Source organism: Urocitellus parryii, chromosome 9 (genome assembly GCF_045843805.1).
Source record: "Urocitellus parryii isolate mUroPar1 chromosome 9, mUroPar1.hap1, whole genome shotgun sequence".
In the NCBI taxonomy this organism is placed as follows: Eukaryota; Metazoa; Chordata; class Mammalia; order Rodentia; family Sciuridae; genus Urocitellus; species Urocitellus parryii.
The window spans coordinates 143,820,134-143,837,781 of NC_135539.1; the positions used below are offsets into that span (position 1 = coordinate 143,820,134).

At 42.4% G+C, this 17,648-nt stretch overlaps 1 protein-coding gene across 1 annotated transcript in view; it reads right to left on the reverse strand.

Moving 5' to 3' along the window:
- Positions 1-7,791: 7,791 nt before the first annotated feature.
- Positions 7,792-17,648, reverse strand: part of Pou2f1 (POU class 2 homeobox 1) — a 141,213-nt gene continuing 131,356 nt past the window's right edge. Inside the window, exons 15-17 of the mRNA XM_026380164.2 lie at positions 11,589-11,928; positions 10,628-10,716; positions 7,792-8,154 (exon numbers count right to left, since the gene is read on the reverse strand). Coding sequence (XP_026235949.1) covers positions 7,844-8,154; positions 10,628-10,716; positions 11,589-11,928 — 740 coding nt within the window. The 3' untranslated portion in view covers positions 7,792-7,843. The remainder of the gene's footprint in view (positions 8,155-10,627; positions 10,717-11,588; positions 11,929-17,648) is intronic.

The window sequence follows — 17,648 nt, forward strand, 5'->3', positions numbered from 1 at the left end:
TCTTTCTACCCACCACCAACCTTCGAGGAGACACACTGGTTGCCCTGCATCTGTGCAGCCTATGATCCCTCCCTCTTTCTCCCATTGTTTACAGTCTTAACCACCATCAGGCTGCACTTGTTGACTCTGCTCTTAGAAGTGGGCGCCTTCTGCAGACTCATGTGGGAATGGAACTGGAGGTGGGCACCCCCCACCGCCTGCAATGCAGTGTCCCTAGGTTGCCACCTGAGCCTCTCAAAGTGCTTTCCTGCCTCCCTTGCTCTTAGACTCCAGGATGGCTGGGGCTGGACGGGATTGGGCTCTGCTGTAAGAGATTCCGGTTTCAAGGAACTAAGGTTTCCAGATGTCTTGTTTTAAAACAGTACTGTCCCCAGCTGTCCGCCCGCAGACTTGGGGTACAATGGTGGAGAAGTCAAGAGCTGTTGCCAGTTTACAGAAGCAGCCTCCATCTGTTCTTGTGAGGTTGTGGCCAACCTACATACAACGATCCAGTGAACAGGGAAAACCCTGCAGCAGACCTCAACATTTTTACACTAAATTAGTTTGGGGGTCTTAACTTTTGGCAGCATCCTGGGTTTGAACCAGAAGCTGACACTGGGCACATGGACAGACTCAGGGACACAGCAACAGTAAGCGCCTTCCTTCCATGCGGTCCTTATGCACACCTTGTCTTCCCACAGCTTTGTTTCAAGTGCTCTTATCTTCAATATCCCTATCACCTACTTAGAAACCTACCTAGCGCTTTTAAAAAAGTCACACATTATTAAGACTACCTTTACATAATGTCAGAACAATAAGATTATTAGGAAAGCTATTATGAGGTTCTGCACCCTGATCATTTTTGAGGGATGATTAAGAGAGCAACTATTCCTATTCCCTTCCCTCTCCCTTGCACGGGCCCTGTCTGGAGGACACTGAGACAGGACTACTCAACTTCCCAGAACCATATATTTTAAAGACATCTGGGAACAAAACAGCTCTACAGGAGAAGGGAAGAGCTTTTGTTTTCTTTGTAATCCTGCTCTTGAAAATGCTGCTTCATAGGCGAGACAGGACAGACACCACATCTAAACAGTGTCTGAACCCAAACAGGCTCCACAGTTCTACTTATGAGGATTAGATAAAGGGAAATAAAGAATTTACCCCATCTTTTGCCCTCCCCAAATTTCTCAGCAATTCCAAGACTATCACGGCCACACAGAGCAACCCCATCTTCACAGAGCCAGCAGAGGGACACAAAACCAATCTCTTTTTGAAAGGCAGAATAACCAGTAAGACTTTCAAAAAATGGGTAGGAGGGAAGAAGGGGAAGAAGAGACAAGGTCAAACTTTTCTAAATTCCAGCTTTTTGGTCCTATTCTCTCTGCCTGTTTTGAAAACCAAAGATAAGCAATGACACAGCAGTGTCTTTGGTCACAGACCAAACCCCACGTAAGTTCTGTGAGAATGGATCACTTATTCAAATAAAAGCCTTTCTGGAGTGCTACATCTGAACTCAGGGAGCCGGGAGCATGGGCAGAAAGGGCTCCCAATTCTCCTGACCACCACTGTTTCTCCTCTACGCCCCCACTTGGAATAGAACTCCCCTCTATCCCATCAACCAATCGGTCCTTAAAGGCCGCACCTTGTCACAGGTGTGAGGAGCAGGCTGGTGGTCTTTCTTCTGTTTGTTTCTGGTCTAGACAGAACTATTCTTTGAGAAAAGGAAGTGAGGTTTTAAATGTTGGGCTGCTAGCACAACATTCAACAGCTTGACAGAGGCTGACACGAAGAACCACCTTAACTGTCCTAGGTCAGGGCCACTGCTCAATGCTCTCTCTCAATGAGTTGGTGTGCATCTTCCTCTGTCTCTACTTCTCCCCAAACACTCCGATGGCTACACTCGTCCTTTGCCTAAGTGTCTGCTATGTACAGAGGTAATGGTCATTAGGAGAGGCTGGCATGTTTGGGGGCATGGCAGCCATAGAAAAGCTGCAAATGCTCCCGTGGCAACTCGCACACACCACTGTGCCCTGCCCTGCCCTGCCCTGCACACCAGACCTCAGAGGGCTGTAAATCCCAAGCCCAGTCCCAGGGACACCAGGCTTCCTTCGGCAGGACAGACTTAAGGAAACACACACAACAACATTTTCCTTCTAACATAATCATCTTCTCCCCCACCCCAACCCTCCCTAACCCTGTAAATTGTAACCTATAAACAGGATCCCAAATACATACAGCATCAATCATGTTTATCAATGATAATGAACATTAGTTCAACTAAATACTACAGCTAGAATTATTTCCACTATTTATAAAGTTTTTTATTTTATTTATTTGGTTTTTAGTTTAAACCAATTCTGCAACACGTAAGCTATGCTGAGGTATTTTATGAAGGTGCCAGAAGCCAGCGGTTACCCACAAGCATCAATCATCCTCACAGACTAAGGTACCACATTCACAGAGAAGGAGGGAGGGGAGGGAAGGAGACCCAGATGAGACAGCCACCTAAGAGTCCCACAAAGGCCAGGGCAGAAGAGTCCAATAAGTAACTGTGCCTCAAGAATAGGGAGGGCCATGGAAAGCGACAAGCCGTTAGCCCAGAGAACCGGATGCAAACTGGACAACTCAAGAAACGTGTTCCCTGCCCTCCTGGTAGGACCCTTTCAAGTCCCGCTGCAAATTTCAAGGCTGTCCTGTTGAATCTCTCTGGAGTAAGAAAAGGACGGGCAGAACCAGCAAAGAACTCCAATCAGCTGTCAGGGATGACCCTGCTGCCTTCTGTCCCCCACTGTGTGCATATCGCAGGTGCCACCCAGCCTGCACACAGCTCATCTCAAGTTATTTTCAGAGGAATGCCAAGGGACTTTTTTTTTTTCCCTTCTCAAAACTAAAGATAAAAACCAAAAAGATTTACCACTTTATAAAGTATCATCTTCAAAATGTCACAAACTGAAAATGACTTCAGAATGGCCAGGCTATGATTACACAAGCAGTATGACGCACTAAGTGCTTCGTACACACACACACACACACACAGACACAGACACACAGTGAACTCACAGTGGTCACAAGCAAATTCATCCACCAATTCCTGTTCCTTCTGGGTAATTTAAAATTTCAGACCTTTTAGTCTTTTTCTTCCATCAGTACTGGCAGTCTAAAGAGTAAAGAATAAATAAACTTTAAATTCTTCAAGTTTAAATGCTGATTTAATGAGAAAGTATTTGGCCAAACTCTCCTAATGAATTGTTGCAGCCCTTCCTTGACCAAGGGTTTTCAGATCACAGGCTGGCTTTTGGGGGTTCCTTATGGCCAGGCCACAGAAGGCTGCCCACAGGAGGGTCCTCACTTCTTCATACCTGGGTAGCATTTTTTTTTTTTTGGGGGGGGGACTAAAGAAAGAGGCTTCTCCTCTGCTTCCTAGCTCAAGGATCTTATTTCTTTCTTCGTTAAGAAAGACTGTGAGAATGATATAGCTTGGGAACCACTTTAGACCATGAACTCTCAGAGGGCTTCTCTGTGAACAAAGTATTTATTATCCTGATTGCAACATTTTCAATCGGGATTTCTAACTAACAGTAATTACCTATATTTGCAAATATATTCGGTTTTTCCAGCACGTTAAATAGAATTTAAAGATTGGGCTAGATGTTGTGTCAAGCAAATATTTGTGCTTCTGGATAATACACAGACTATTTCCCCATCTTCCTAAATAAATGAAAGATGATGGACAAAATAACATTAAAAAGAGGCATAATTGTGCTTTTTCTTTCCCAACAAACGTTATAGTATAGAATGAATCGGCAAGATGAACAAAAAACTTTTTAATCGATATTTTCCCTTTTGCTAAAAAAAGTTCACTTCTAATAATGCTACCACAAAGTACAAATAGGCATGCTCCTGCATAAGAGGGAAGTTGGATTCCTTTGGTTCCATTCTTAAGCAACAAGCTGAGTATGTTGGGAAGGTACTGACGTTTCTGACAATAAATAAATGGGAGTGTGTATTACATCAGCCAAGTGATATAAATATTTTTTTTTCTTAATTCTAAAAAGCTGCCCTTTTTTTTGAACTTCAGAAACAGCACTCAACTTATTTCTTAGAACAATCATATTGTTCCTGTGAGAGGCCCCCTTCAGGTCTTTCTGCTCTGTCCTTCAGATTTACATGGGATATAAATAAAGTTCATGACCAAATTGCATTGCTCATGATAAGCAGGATTCAAACAACTACATTCACCACCCCTAGGGATGGCCTGTTACCATGGGCAAATACAGTATCGTTATAAATGCATTTAAAATTAGTCTTTGGCTTAATGTGTTAAGCAAATTCAGGGATGAAATAAAACTTGTCTAAACATTAAGGGGAAAAAAGAAGAACAATGCAATGCATTGTAATGATCTACTTGTTCCTCCTCTCTGAGATGCAGAAACTCTACCAAATACTTCTTTTTGGTCAAATGGACCTTTTAGTTTGAAGACTGTTCCCAGAAAAGGTGGCCAAAAGTTAAGTCTGAGTACCGCACCTTAGGAGATAGTTCATTCAATTCAAAGAGTATCATTTGAGATGATTAAAAAAAAAAAAAAAAGGAATGATATAAAATAAACAAGGACTAAGGTGATCATGAAGCAGTATGATCAGCAGAGTTTCCAGGGATGATGATGGGGAGCTGATTCTAAACAAGACCCCCACCAACAGCTCTATTAGTGTTTCATGTGTATATGCATAAAAGTACCTTTCATTTCACAACTTATTTTTAAATAAGTGAAAAAAAGAAAAAAGTTTTAAAGTTACCTTTGTCTAAAGATTTACTTTTTTCAACAGAGGTTTTTATGCTGGCTTAAGGTCTACCCTCATCAAGTGATTCACATTAAAAAAAAAAAAAAAAAAAGACAGAATTCCCATATTCCAAAGTGATTAGAATATAGATAGGGTGGGGGACTCAAAGATCACTGTGCTGACAGTTAGGGCTTAGCATCTTCTTCGGTACTGGAGTTTGTTGGTGAAGCTTATTTGGGAAAGGGATCATTTTTTTAGCTACACAGAAAACAATAACAAAAACAGCCTTTCTCTGAACTCACTGGGCATAGCCAGATGCTTCCTTTGGTAACATTTGGGAAACTGATTTACAGCCTCGGATCCAGTATGGTGGCTATCTGCATTTCTCTTCTGGAATCCTTCCTCCTAACTTCCACCACTCCCAAAAGAGGGACTTGTGACTATGGGCAGCCACAGTATTATTAATAGCCCTAGAATCATTTATGCAGACTGAAATTAGAGATGTCAAGTCAGAATAAGAGATTATATTACATTTAACTACAACAGAGAAAAAGTTGATGGAGTGGAGAGAAATTAGTAACTAACAGAGCCATTCTATTTACATACCAACCTAAATAAACTATTTAAAAATCAAGGTAAGTCTGCCCAGAGGATATTACAATTAACCAACATAGAAGATTAAAAACAAGCAGCAACTTTTATATAAAATTAAAAAAGAAATGAAAAAGAAATTGTCAGTAGCATCTATCTCCTCCATGTGTCTGAACTGCACGATATAAACTAGTCCATTAGTACAGCAGCTTGCTAAAAAATTGACTTTGGTTCAAGCTTAGTTTAAACAAAACAAAACAAAACCACACACCACACACAGAAAGGTGGACAGACATTTGTTAGTTTCCCTGCTTGTAGTTCACTGATTTTAGAGGGATTTTAGGGAAAATGACGGGTAAGAGGAAATTTAGGGGTGGTAGTTAAATATTTTGTGAAATAAAACAAGAGGAACTAAATAATTAAAAGGGGACTAATGTTTCTGACTTTTAATATTAATTTGACTGTCTCCCACTTGAATTTCTCTCTCTCTCTCTCTCTCTCTCTCTCTCTCTCTCTCTCTCTCTCACACACACACACACACACACACACGTACACATTTGTGTCAGTATTACTGCCTTCCCGAACAATGGTGAAGAGAGGCAAATACAAGAGTCCCAGCTCCCTTGAGGACACAAGCAGAGCAATTGGAAGGAAAGCTCTTTCTCAACCCCCAGCTCAAAGAGGGACAAAGTGCAGTCTTAGGACCACCCGAGACTGAAGCAAGTGCCCAGGGACACCAAATGGGAACCTCTACCTCCAAAAAGAAGGGAAACTTAGATCAAGCTACAAGGCGGGAAGGCAGTCTTTGGAGGAAAGTTTTTGGTACACAGAGTATTATAAAAGTACATTGGCAAAAATGGAAACTGAACCTCTGTATTGCCCTTGTTCCTCTTGATCCATGTTCACAAGCTCCTCCCTTCCACTGGCTCATTTATGTGGTCTAGAAACACCCTGAAAACAATTACAGAGCTGACCTCTTTCTCTAAGAATAGAGAGATGTGCACTGCTGTTGGACTTCCTGGCAGGGGCAGCCCCCCAGGGGTGCACCATGTTCCTGCTCAGCGTTTCTTCAGAGGTTCTGCAGAACCCAAGCCCCACCAGCAAGTACCTTGTCAGTCAGAGAATGCAGAGAGTTCAGATTAGGCCTGATGAGCCATCCAGTGGAAAGGAAGTCTGCGGTGCTCTAGAGGAAAAGGTGGCGACCTCAGACTCCTCTCAGGGACTCTTTTGGATATATCAATTGATGGACAACAGTCTAATAGAAGTCCTTTAGAAAATAAAAAAGGGAAAAGTTCCCTGATACCAGTAAGTCAATTTGTTCTTTGCCAACGAAATTAAAAGAAGTTTGGATGAGAAACTCCCATAAAATGAACAAACAAACAAACAAACACACCAACAGTAGGAGCATTTTTCAGGAGATAAGAAATCAGGCGAACCACCAAGTCAGGTGTCTGCAGTAGTCTTTGCTCTTTGGAACCAAATCCTGCCTGCAACACATAGAGCTGTTCCCATTGAGAGTAGCGGAAAGCAGCTGCTGCACTACAGGATCTGGGCCTTGGGGGCGGTCCATGATTGGGTGAGTGAGAGCTACAGTTCAGCAGGAATTCCTTCCTACACAAAAGTGCTCCAAAGGCACGCCTGCTGGGGGAGGGGCGTGTTGGGCGGGAGTGTCTGCACACACTGCCTTCAGCTTTTGCACCAGCCTCTTGCATAAGTGGCAAAAGAAAATCGTTTTCTAGCACCTCTGTAAGAGTCATGGAGGATAAGGAAACCAGCAAGAACATTCCCCGCAGTTAAGAGCATACGCCTCCCTTGCCCCAAACCCTCCCTCCCCACAGTGTGGGAGCTCACTGAAACAGGATCCAGGAGCAAGAGACAAACATGTCCAAACTATATATATATATATATATATATATATATATGTGCATATATATATATATATATATATATATATGTATATATATAAAAACAACAACAATAACCGTAGAGATACAGTAATACAGGCCTGCCTAAATTGTACCAGTTAAGAAAGGAACCCCCAACGCAATTGATACGATTATAAACACCTTGTTATGACTTAATGGCCTGTACAACAGACCCATAAAAATGATTTTTTTTTTTTTAAAGAAAAAAGAAATCTAGACAAATCAGAAATCCCTTCCTACACTGGAACTGGTACCCACCTTAGCTTGTCATCACGACTGCTGGAGATGATAAGTAGTCCTTCCACTTGTTTTTTTTGTTTTTGATTTTTTTGTTTTTTAAATTTTTGGTTAGAAAGTTCTCCAATCCATGAAGCAATCCTGAAAAGACAGTGTTTTATTATAAAATTAGGCAGATGCTGTCCGTCTCCATCCTCTGCTTTCTTCTGGCATGTGGACTCCCTTTCCCCTGCCTCCCCCCTCACCGGGTGGTGAGGGCAGCGGCTGGGGGCTGGCAGCCTGGCCACACTGCAGAGAGGTAGAGGCCCTGGCGGCACCCCCGCACCCGCTCACTGGGCCTTGGAGGCGGTGGTGGTGGTGGAGGCAGCCCCGCTGGCGGAGGCTACTGTGAAGAGCGAGTTCTGCATGGCCTCTGCCGAGCTGGAGGCGGCGTGAAGGCTGGCGACTGGTGTGGAGCTCCCGGTGGAGGCTGCAGCGGCAGACACCAGGCTGACAGGGTTGCTGGTGAGCAGAGAGAGGTTCTGAGGGTTCAGGAACAGAGGGGCAGTCACGATGTTGGGGGCTGCTCCGGCATTGGCAAACACCAGGTTCCCAGTTGCATCCAGTGACGTTATTGGAAGAGAGCCACCAGAAGCAAGGGCTAGACACAGACCCCGAGAAACAGGCAGGAAGGAGAAGGTTAACGTCATCCTGGAGAAGCTGGATCACATTCCTTACAGCTCTGCGTTTCATGTAGCTCAGGAAAAAGTACGAGCCTCTGCTGACTTTTCTTCCTCACAGAGCTACACTGATACCAACCGGAATCTATTTATAATTCTGAAGAATGTAAAGGACTGAGAAACATAACTTATTGAGTATCAGTAGGGTAGGTTAAGGAGTTTTAATAACTGTCTAATGATGACTCAGTCATATTTTATCTTTAAATTAAGTTTATTTCATTTAACCTAGAAATATTTGTTAAAGCCAGTAATTTTGTCTTCAATGAAATTGATATTAAACTACCTCTGTTCAAAAGACAAATTAGCTAAAGTCATTAAAGCATTAAAAAAAAATATATATTTTTTTGTTGGGCTGAGGTTGTCACTCATTGGTAAAAAACTTGCCTAGTATGCATGAGACCCTGAGTTCTATCCCCAGCACGAGGGGAAAAAAAAGTTTTTATTAAACCAACTGGCATTATTGATAAATTTGAGCAAACTCTTCATACACAATGAAAACAGTCTTTATAAAAGGCTTTAGTTATAAAATAAAGTGAAAGGTCTGGGGCTGGAGATGTGGCTCAGCGGTAGCGCGCTCGCCTGGCATGCGTGTGGCCCGGGTTCGATCCTCAGCACCACATACCAACAGGGATGTTGTGTCTGCCGAGAACTAAAAAATAAATATTAAAAAAAAAAAATTCTCTCTCTCTCTCTCTCACTAAAAAAAAAAAAAAAGAAAGGTCTGCCTGATTCTTATTTCCTGGGCAGACCTGAGGTAGCTGCGGTAGCAAAGACAGAGAGGCAGTGAGGCATATGGCCTCGGTGGCTGGCCAAGGCCAGCACGTGGTCATCAGGGGAGGACTTCTGTAGGATGCTGCTGTTCTCCACAAATTCTATCATCAACATCTTATTTAAAATAATTAGGGCCTGGGGCTAGGGCTCAGCGGTAGAACATTTGCCTAGCATGTGTGAGGCCCTGGGTTCGAACGCCAATACCACATAAAAACACTAAATAAACAAAATAAAGGTATGTGTCCATCTATAATTAAAAGTATTAAAAAAATAAAATAATTAGTACTTCCATTTTATAGCTTATCCTATTACCTGACAACACTCCCACACACTCCCAGTCTCATAACCTCACCCCATATGTGGATTTCAGGGTTTTCTGATGGTACTAAAATTTTGGCTGGTAACATAATCTATAGCTCAAGGGAATGCTCCTGACTTTGGATGTGACCACAGAAATACGACACAACAGTGAGACTTGGTGTACCCTGAAGTTTCCTGATATTCCAGGCTTAGGGTCACAGACCAATTCTAGATCTTCCTAGACTATGATCTGTGGTCAGGCATTACGCCTTTGTAGTATCCCCATAGCCCAGAGATACTCCCTAATATAGGAGAAAAAGTGATTTATCATAAATGTAGTCCAAAAAGAAATCCTTGTATAACAAAAAGCTTTAGATCTGACCATCAATTTAGATAGAACTTAAGTCAAACAGAAAGTCAAAATAACATCAGGCAATCAGGGCTATGATGTGTTTTTTCTGCAAGTCAATATTCTCTACAGTATGCAGCTAGACACACCCATGGCACACTAATCTTGATCCAAGCTGACTAATACCTTATTTTTGGCTCCAAGAATGTTTGTATAAGCACTAAGTAGTCAAGAAAACAGTGTTCTGATTAATATGGAGATGCTCTCCTAAATCACACAGCAGCCAGCCCCTTCAGACATGAAACACAGATGTAGAGCAGGACCAACCACCCCTTCCTGATGTGGAATGCATGCCCCTCGAAGGGCATACAGGGACCCAGCACAGGCTTGGAGGCAACACTACAACCCGAATGAGCCTTCAACCCTGATGTTCATTCAAGAAATAAAAATGTCGGGCTGGGCCTGGCATGCGCGGGGCTCTGGGTTCAATCCTCAGCACGAAATAAAGATGTTGTGTCCACTGAAAACTAAAAAATAACTTAAAAAAAAAAAGAAATAAAAATGTCCTGGAAATCCGCCCCATGTGCTCTATTGACCACTCACCATAGGACTGTCCACCCACGGTCTCAGGGGCAGGGTGGGGCTGGGACTTTTACTTGGCCAAATTTGCCTTGAGAAAGATTTGAGATGAGCACTTGGACAAATTTATCTGGAGGAAAAAAAAAATCTGCCTCCAAGTCTACTCACATAAGAAAATAAACATCAGCATAAAGTCCTGGTTTCTTAAAATACACCAAACTGGGTATTCTTCTTACAAACTAACACAAACCTTTTTCACAAGGATATTTTCATAGTCCTCGAGAAAAAGCCAGTCAGCATTCAACCATCCCTCCATCAAGCTCACCTCTAGCAGAGCAGGCTCCTTGCCCTCATCTCCCCAGCACAAGCTAACCAAGGAAAGACTCCTGACTCACCTTGAATAGTTGCCAGTGTACTGTTGCTCATCAGAGCTGGGCTGAGAGCACCGCCCAGGGTCCCTGGATTGAGGCTGAGTAAGGCACCTCTGCAAGTCAAAATAGGGGCCACACTATTACACACAGATGCAGTGTCAGCTCAACAACACCCCCAAAGAACAAGAAAGAAAAACTGGGGTGGGGAAGTACATGGAGCCGTTCTCCCTATACTAATGCTTGGCTGCTTCTGAGTTCCTGCTTTCCTTGAGGCTTACTTGCAACAAGGCTATATGGTCTGCACAAACACACGACTTTTACAGTTACTTTGACTCTTCTTTGAATTATGTCATTCTTAAAATAAATAAATAAGTAAATAAAAAAATCCAAACAAACAACAACAAAAAAACTTCAGAGAAAAGGAGAATTCTCAATAATATGCCCGACAAAAATAACGCAAAATTGGGCTGGGGTGGTGGCTCAGTAGTAGAACACTTGCCTAGCATGCGTGAGGCATTGGGTTCGATCCTCGGCACCATATAAAAATAAAATAAAGGTTATTGTGTCCACCTACAATTAAAAAAAATATTAAAAAAAATAACATAAAACCAGGAATCTTCTTACTGCTTCTCTTATCCTTGTTTGAGAATTACAAAGAACACAGCTGAGCGTTTAGTGGAGAAAGCACAGAGAGAGTCAGGAATTCTGGGCTTCCTTCCCAGCCCCATCACTGAGATGCTGAGATGCTCAGTTACTAGGTGCTCTGGGTCTTCGAGTGGAGAGAAAGGTGTGGCTCTTGCCCTTACCCGAGTGCTGAGCAACCTGGGCTCAACTCTGGAATCAAGGTCCTTGTATGACCACAGAGCAGGCCATTTAAAGAGCCCCCACACCACAAAAAACAGTGATAAAAAGTCTCCCTCATAAGAATTCCTGGACAACTTCCCAGTTGTTTCTCAGATGTGAACAAAATGAGGACACTCCTTACCCAGGTGCAAACTGTGAAGGTGCCATCAGGCCTGGGCTGAGCCCTGCAGCAGCAGCCATGGCAGCGAGACTAGCGTTTGCTGGCAACTGTGCTGCTCCCTGGAGTGCAGCAGCTGTCTGCAAGCCTGATGCTGTCACCATCACCTGGCTGGCCCCAAGAGGGGAGGACAAAGGAGCAGAGGTGGTCTGTGTTGTGCTGGTCTCGCTGGCACTGGATGCCTCAGAGGTGGAGGCCGAGGCAGAAGGGGAGGGACTCAGAGACGGGGAGGTGACTGCTGAGGAAGCTGGAGGTGCGGTGGAGATCACTGTTGCTGTGTTGTTGGAGGTGCTGTCTGTAGTGCCTGAAGAGAGAGCTGGTTAGAGAAGGGCATTCTGGACAGGTGAGGCAGCACATGCCTGTGATCCCAGCCCGTCAGGAGGCTGAGGCAGGAAGATCACAAGTTCAAGGACTGTGTGTCAAAATATAAAAATGGGTGTGGCTCAGTGGTTGCACTACTGTGTTTAACCCCCAGTCCCCCCCAAAATAAAACAAAACAAAAATAATGAAACCATACGTAATTAGATGGTCACGCTGGACACCACAGGTCTGGAATATATCTCGGAGCTGGTATGTTGGGGCACAGAGGCGAGCGTGACTTAAAGAACGCTGCCACCCTGCCTGAAGCAGGAGAGCTGACCTCCCACCTCGCAGAAGACGCCAACTGACCTACAGACACTCGCTACAGGAGACGGTGTAGGACAGGTCCTCTGACGTCAGTTGTCAGGAAATGGGACACAGGACAAAAACAGCTGTCTAAAGCCAGGCAGGGTTTAATTTGGCGAAACCTTTTATGCACTAGGACATGAGCAGCTACATATATGGGTAAAGAAGAACCTAAGTGGGACCTTTTCAGGATAAAGAACTCAAAAGCCAAAAGACCAACCAATCAACCAACACAAAACAAAACCCAATCTCACAAAAACTATATGTAAACCAGGCACAGTGGGGCACACCTGTAATCCCAGCAGCTTGGGAAGCTGAGGCAGCAGGATTGCAAGTTCAAGGCCAGCCTCAAGAGACCCTATCTAAAAAATAAACAAATAAACAAACAGGGCTGGGAAGGTAGCTCAGTGGTGAAGTACTCTTGGGTTCAGTCCCCGGCACCAAAAACCAACCAAACAAAATTATATATGGAAGACAATGCAGTATAATAGAACCAGACCAATCAAAATAGGTATCTCGGACCTAAATGGAAAAAATCTCAGGTAAAAGTAAATTTTGTTTCTATTCGAGCTGCGGGAGACTCTCTTCTCCTGTAATGGCCTCATCCCAAATCCTGTGTAGAAGAGGATTTGTCTTTCCAGATCTGTTTTGAAACTGTCTTCTGAACACCTTCAAGGCCAGTTCTCTCATGTTCCCTCCCCAGGTTCTTTCCCTTGTCACAGGGCTAGGGTAAGCTCAGGTGTCCCTGTGCCAGCAGTGACTGCCTTCCCACTTCCCATAGTGCTGCCCATGTGCAGTTCTATGGCCTCTGGCTCCATGGGCCATTGCACACCTGAGAGAGGACTCATTCCTTTCTACCTTTGGGAAAACGTGAAAAAGGTGATTCCTTCTTATTGCAGCTGCCCTAGTGCAATAACATCTTTGGAAGTATCATTCACTCCATTTTCACTGATCTCTCTTCAGTTTTAAATCTATCGCTGAGCCCTGTGGCTGTGTTGCACCCTGTGCATGGCAGACTCATTACACACTCCTCCACTTGATCCTCTTCCCCAAAGACTTGGTTCTATAGGAAGGTAAATGTCTCTTCTTATTTTCCTTCCACTGCTAAGAAGTTTGAATGTACTTTCAATCTTTTCTTGAACCAATTTTCACCTTACCTAGTTCAATCTTACTACAGACCCACTCCCCTTTCAAAGTTCTGAAACTAAAACTGTCCATTTCATGTCTTAAGGTCAAATAGCTTAAAATGACTGTTTCCTTTTGCCGCTTTCAAATCATCCAGTATCTCTTTAAAATTCATAGGTTTACAGAGAGAAACTGCAGCCAACTCTTTTGGGTGAACTTAATCTGGGCTAGAAATAAAAACTATTTGGAGTTGTTTTACTTTTGGCTGTAATACTCTAAAAGCACAGTCTAGTATCTCCAATGTGAATGTCACACAAGCAACATGGTATAACATGATCTTCAAATTAATTCTCCTAGCCAGTGAGTCATGTTTCAACCAAAAGACACTTTTTATGGCCCCAGCGTCTTGGCAACTGAATTACTTGGGCAATTTTGATCAGTGAATTTAGGCTTACAGAGCCTCAATGTCTTTAACAACCACCGGAGGCAGGTAGGCAGGCAGAAGCTGGGACACTGTGTGCAAAGCCCAGCACAGCCCACTAGTCGCCATGCATCTTCTTTGGTAAAATGCACATTAAAGTCTTTTGCTCATTAAAAAAAAAAGAGTTGCCAGGGCAGTGGTAGAATATTTGCCTAGCATCCTCAAAGCTCTCAATTCAATCTCTAGGGCCTCAATCCACCCCCCAAAAAGAATAGCTCCAATGCCTTATGTTTTCTTCCAGTCTTTGGCTTGTGTTTACACTTTTTTATCGGTGTCTTCTGCTGTACAGAAGATGTTACTTTTGATGAAACTCAATTTAACCTTTTTTTTTTTTTTTTTTTTTGGTATTGGGATGCTTAACCATTGAGCCACATCCCTATTTTATTTTACTTTATTTTTAGACAAGAGTCTCAACTAAGTTGCTTAGGGCCTCATTAAGTTGCCCAGGAGAGCCTCGAACTTGCAATCCTTGTTCCTCAGGCTCCCAAGCTGTTGGGATTATGAGTTTGACTGTAGGTGTGTGCCACCAGGCTGGGTTTTCTTTTTTGTTGTTGCGTTTTTTAATGGCTTGTGCTTTGGTGCAGCATCTGTGGGAGCTCTTTGCCTACCTAACCCCCAAATTGTGAAGATCTTCTCCTGCCTTTTTATAGAAGGTTATAGGTTTCAGCTCTTACATTTATGCTTTTGGCCCATTTTAGTTAATTTCTGTAAATGAGGAGAAGTAAAGGTCTAAACTGATCTTTGTGCATACAGGTATTCAATTGTCCTAGAAATGTTTGTTGAGGGCTCTTTTCTCTTTCATGTTTGTGTTAAAAACAAAAAACAGATAAAAAAACACCAAAGTACAGAGCATAAATTTAAAGGTTTGTTTCTGGTCTCGTACTTCTGTTCCACCAAATCCACCTTTGTGCCAGTATTTTGCTGTCTGGATGACTGTAACTTTATGGTAAGCTTTGAAATCTAGACACACCTGTCTTCTAACTTCATTATTTTCAAAGTTATTTTGGCTATTCTGGGTCCCTTTCATATATTTTACAATGAACATGTCAATTTCTCTAAAACAAACAAACAAGAATCTATTGGAATTGTGACCTGATCGTGTTGAAATTATAAATCAAATTGGAGAAACAGTTATTCTTGAGAATGCCGACTCTTCCAAACCATGAACATGGAATATGAAATGTTTACTTATTTAGATTTTCCACAACCTATAGTTTTCATAAGTCTTATGCTTTCGTCATTAAATTTATGACTATTTTACTCTCTGAACCTACTGTGTATAAATTATCTTAATTTCATTTTCAGACCATCCATTGACAGTATGCATATACAAATGTGTTTCATTTTTATACACTGATCTTGTGTCTTGCAACAGTGAATTTATTGATAAATCCTAGTAGTTATTTCTTAGGATTTTTTAAATTTCTGGAAGGAACAAGTTGTATTTTGCAAAGATGGCTGGATACAAGATAAATAAGAAAAATTAATTAAGTTTTTACATATTAGCAACAATCACTCAGGAGATAAACATATTAAAATTACTATACACAACAGCACAGGAAAAACTCCAAATATCCAGGAATAAAGTTAATCAAAGACATACAAAACTTCTGAAATAAAAACTACAAAATTTTGCCTAAAGGAAATTAAAGGCCTAACTAACTAAAGATACGCAATAGCAACCCTTCAGAGGTTAGATGACTCAATATTCTTAAGACGTACATTTTTCCTTGGGATTTTTTTATACACATAGGATAATGTAAGTAAAGGCAGTTTAACTTTTCTTCCACATGGGATATCTTTAATCCTTTTTTCCTTTACTAAACTGGCTATTATCTCCAATGTTAAGAGCACCCAATCTCAAGGGTGGGGGAGCATCAGTCTTTTACCAGTCTCTCATAGTGTGAGCTGCAGGGTTAGGAGATGCTTTTTATCAGATGATGCAAGTTCCTTCTGGTCCAGGCCAAAGGATTTTTATCATAAATGGGTTTGGACTCTATCACATACTTTCTCCTTTATCTATTAGGATGATCATTGCTGTTTTTGCCCCTTTTCTATTATTTTACTGTTGTGTCAGCTTTTTGTCAATATGACCAAAATACCTGACATGATAACTTAAAGGAGGAAAGCTTTATTTTGGTTCAGTTGCAGAAGTTTTAGTCCATGGTAGGCTGACTCCATTGCTTTAGGCCTGACACGAGGCAGAGCATCATTGTGGAAGGGTTTGGCAGAGGAAAGGTATGGAGCTTTCCATGAGGACCAGAGAGACAGGGAGGGGTTGGGGATCAGATACAGATCCAAGGGCATACCAGCAAGGACCCCTCCCTCCAATGAGGCTCCACTTCCTACAGTTTCTACCACCTCCAAAGGATTAATCCGCTAATGAGGTTAAAGTCCACATGATCCAAATACTTCCCAAATGTTCCACCTGTGGACACTGCTGTAAAGGGAGTACACCTTTAACACATGAACTCTGGAGGACAGTTCAGACATAACCACAAATCTATTATGTTAACTGATGTTCATAGGTTAAACTAACCATACATTCTTGGGTAAGATTCTGCTAGGGTTTTTGGATTTATTTTCACCAACAACATGAGTCTGTAATATTTTTTCCTGTGACATATTTATTGAGCTTTGGTACCAGGGTACACTGGCCTCTTACAAGTAAAGTATCCCTCTTCCTCTGTTTCCTGGAAGAGATGTATGTTCTCTGTGTACTTGAAAAGAATGCGCTTTCACATTCACGGCAGTCGGGACAGGCTGGATGACAGCCCTGCTGAGTCTTGCATATCCCTGAAACTTTTTTGTACATAGTACAAGCATTGAAAATGCCGTGTTAATTCTTTCAACTACATTGCTGAATTGCCTACTTCTCCTTTTAATTCTATCACTTTTACTTCCTGCATCTTGGGACTCTGTTGTTAAGTAACTAAATGATTAAAATTGTTCAATAATAAACTTTTTTTTGTCCATTATAAAACACATTTTGGAAAAAAAATGGAGGCAGAGCAAATTTAGTTCAGATTACCAATGACAGTGGCATTTTTGCAAGATTCTGAGATACGTGTCTTTCTGGAAGAGTATATAATCCTAATCATTGTATCCATTCTAAAAATGTTTACCAAGGCCTTTTATGTGCCAAGCACCATGGGAAAATAAAGACGACCATGATGATCAAACAAGATTTTTCTTAAAAGGAGTAGACTGAGTATATGTGTTTTCTCTTTGCTTCTGAAATCCAACTCCAAATGATAGCAAAGCAACACAAAAGGAAATATGTTCTGGGGTTAGATATAAGATTTAGATACTTTTGCAAAAATGAGAAGAAAGAAACTGGGTGGTGGAGACTAAGGATGGCCCAGATGGGCGCAGGAGAAGGTTGCGGAATGAAGGGGGAATGAATCGCTTAGAGGGAGCCCTGAGAAGAGTCCAAACTCAGAGCTTCTGGGTACTGCTGAGGCAGAAGTAGGAAACAGGACCAGAGAAGAGAGTGACTGAAGGGCTGTTCACACACTGGGCCTCTCTCTCTAGGACCTCCCACAGGTCACCTACTCCTGAGGACGGGTGGTGCAGGCATGAGCGTATACAAGTAAAGAGCCTTGGGAGAAGTGCAGGTATGAAGCCCTGCTTGCTCCTGCCTCCCACCTGCATACCCCGAAATAGTCTGGCTGGTCTTGGTCACACTCATAGCTAGCCCTTCCATTCAGGGGGCAGACTGCTGAGTAACAGAAGCCACATGATAGCAGGAA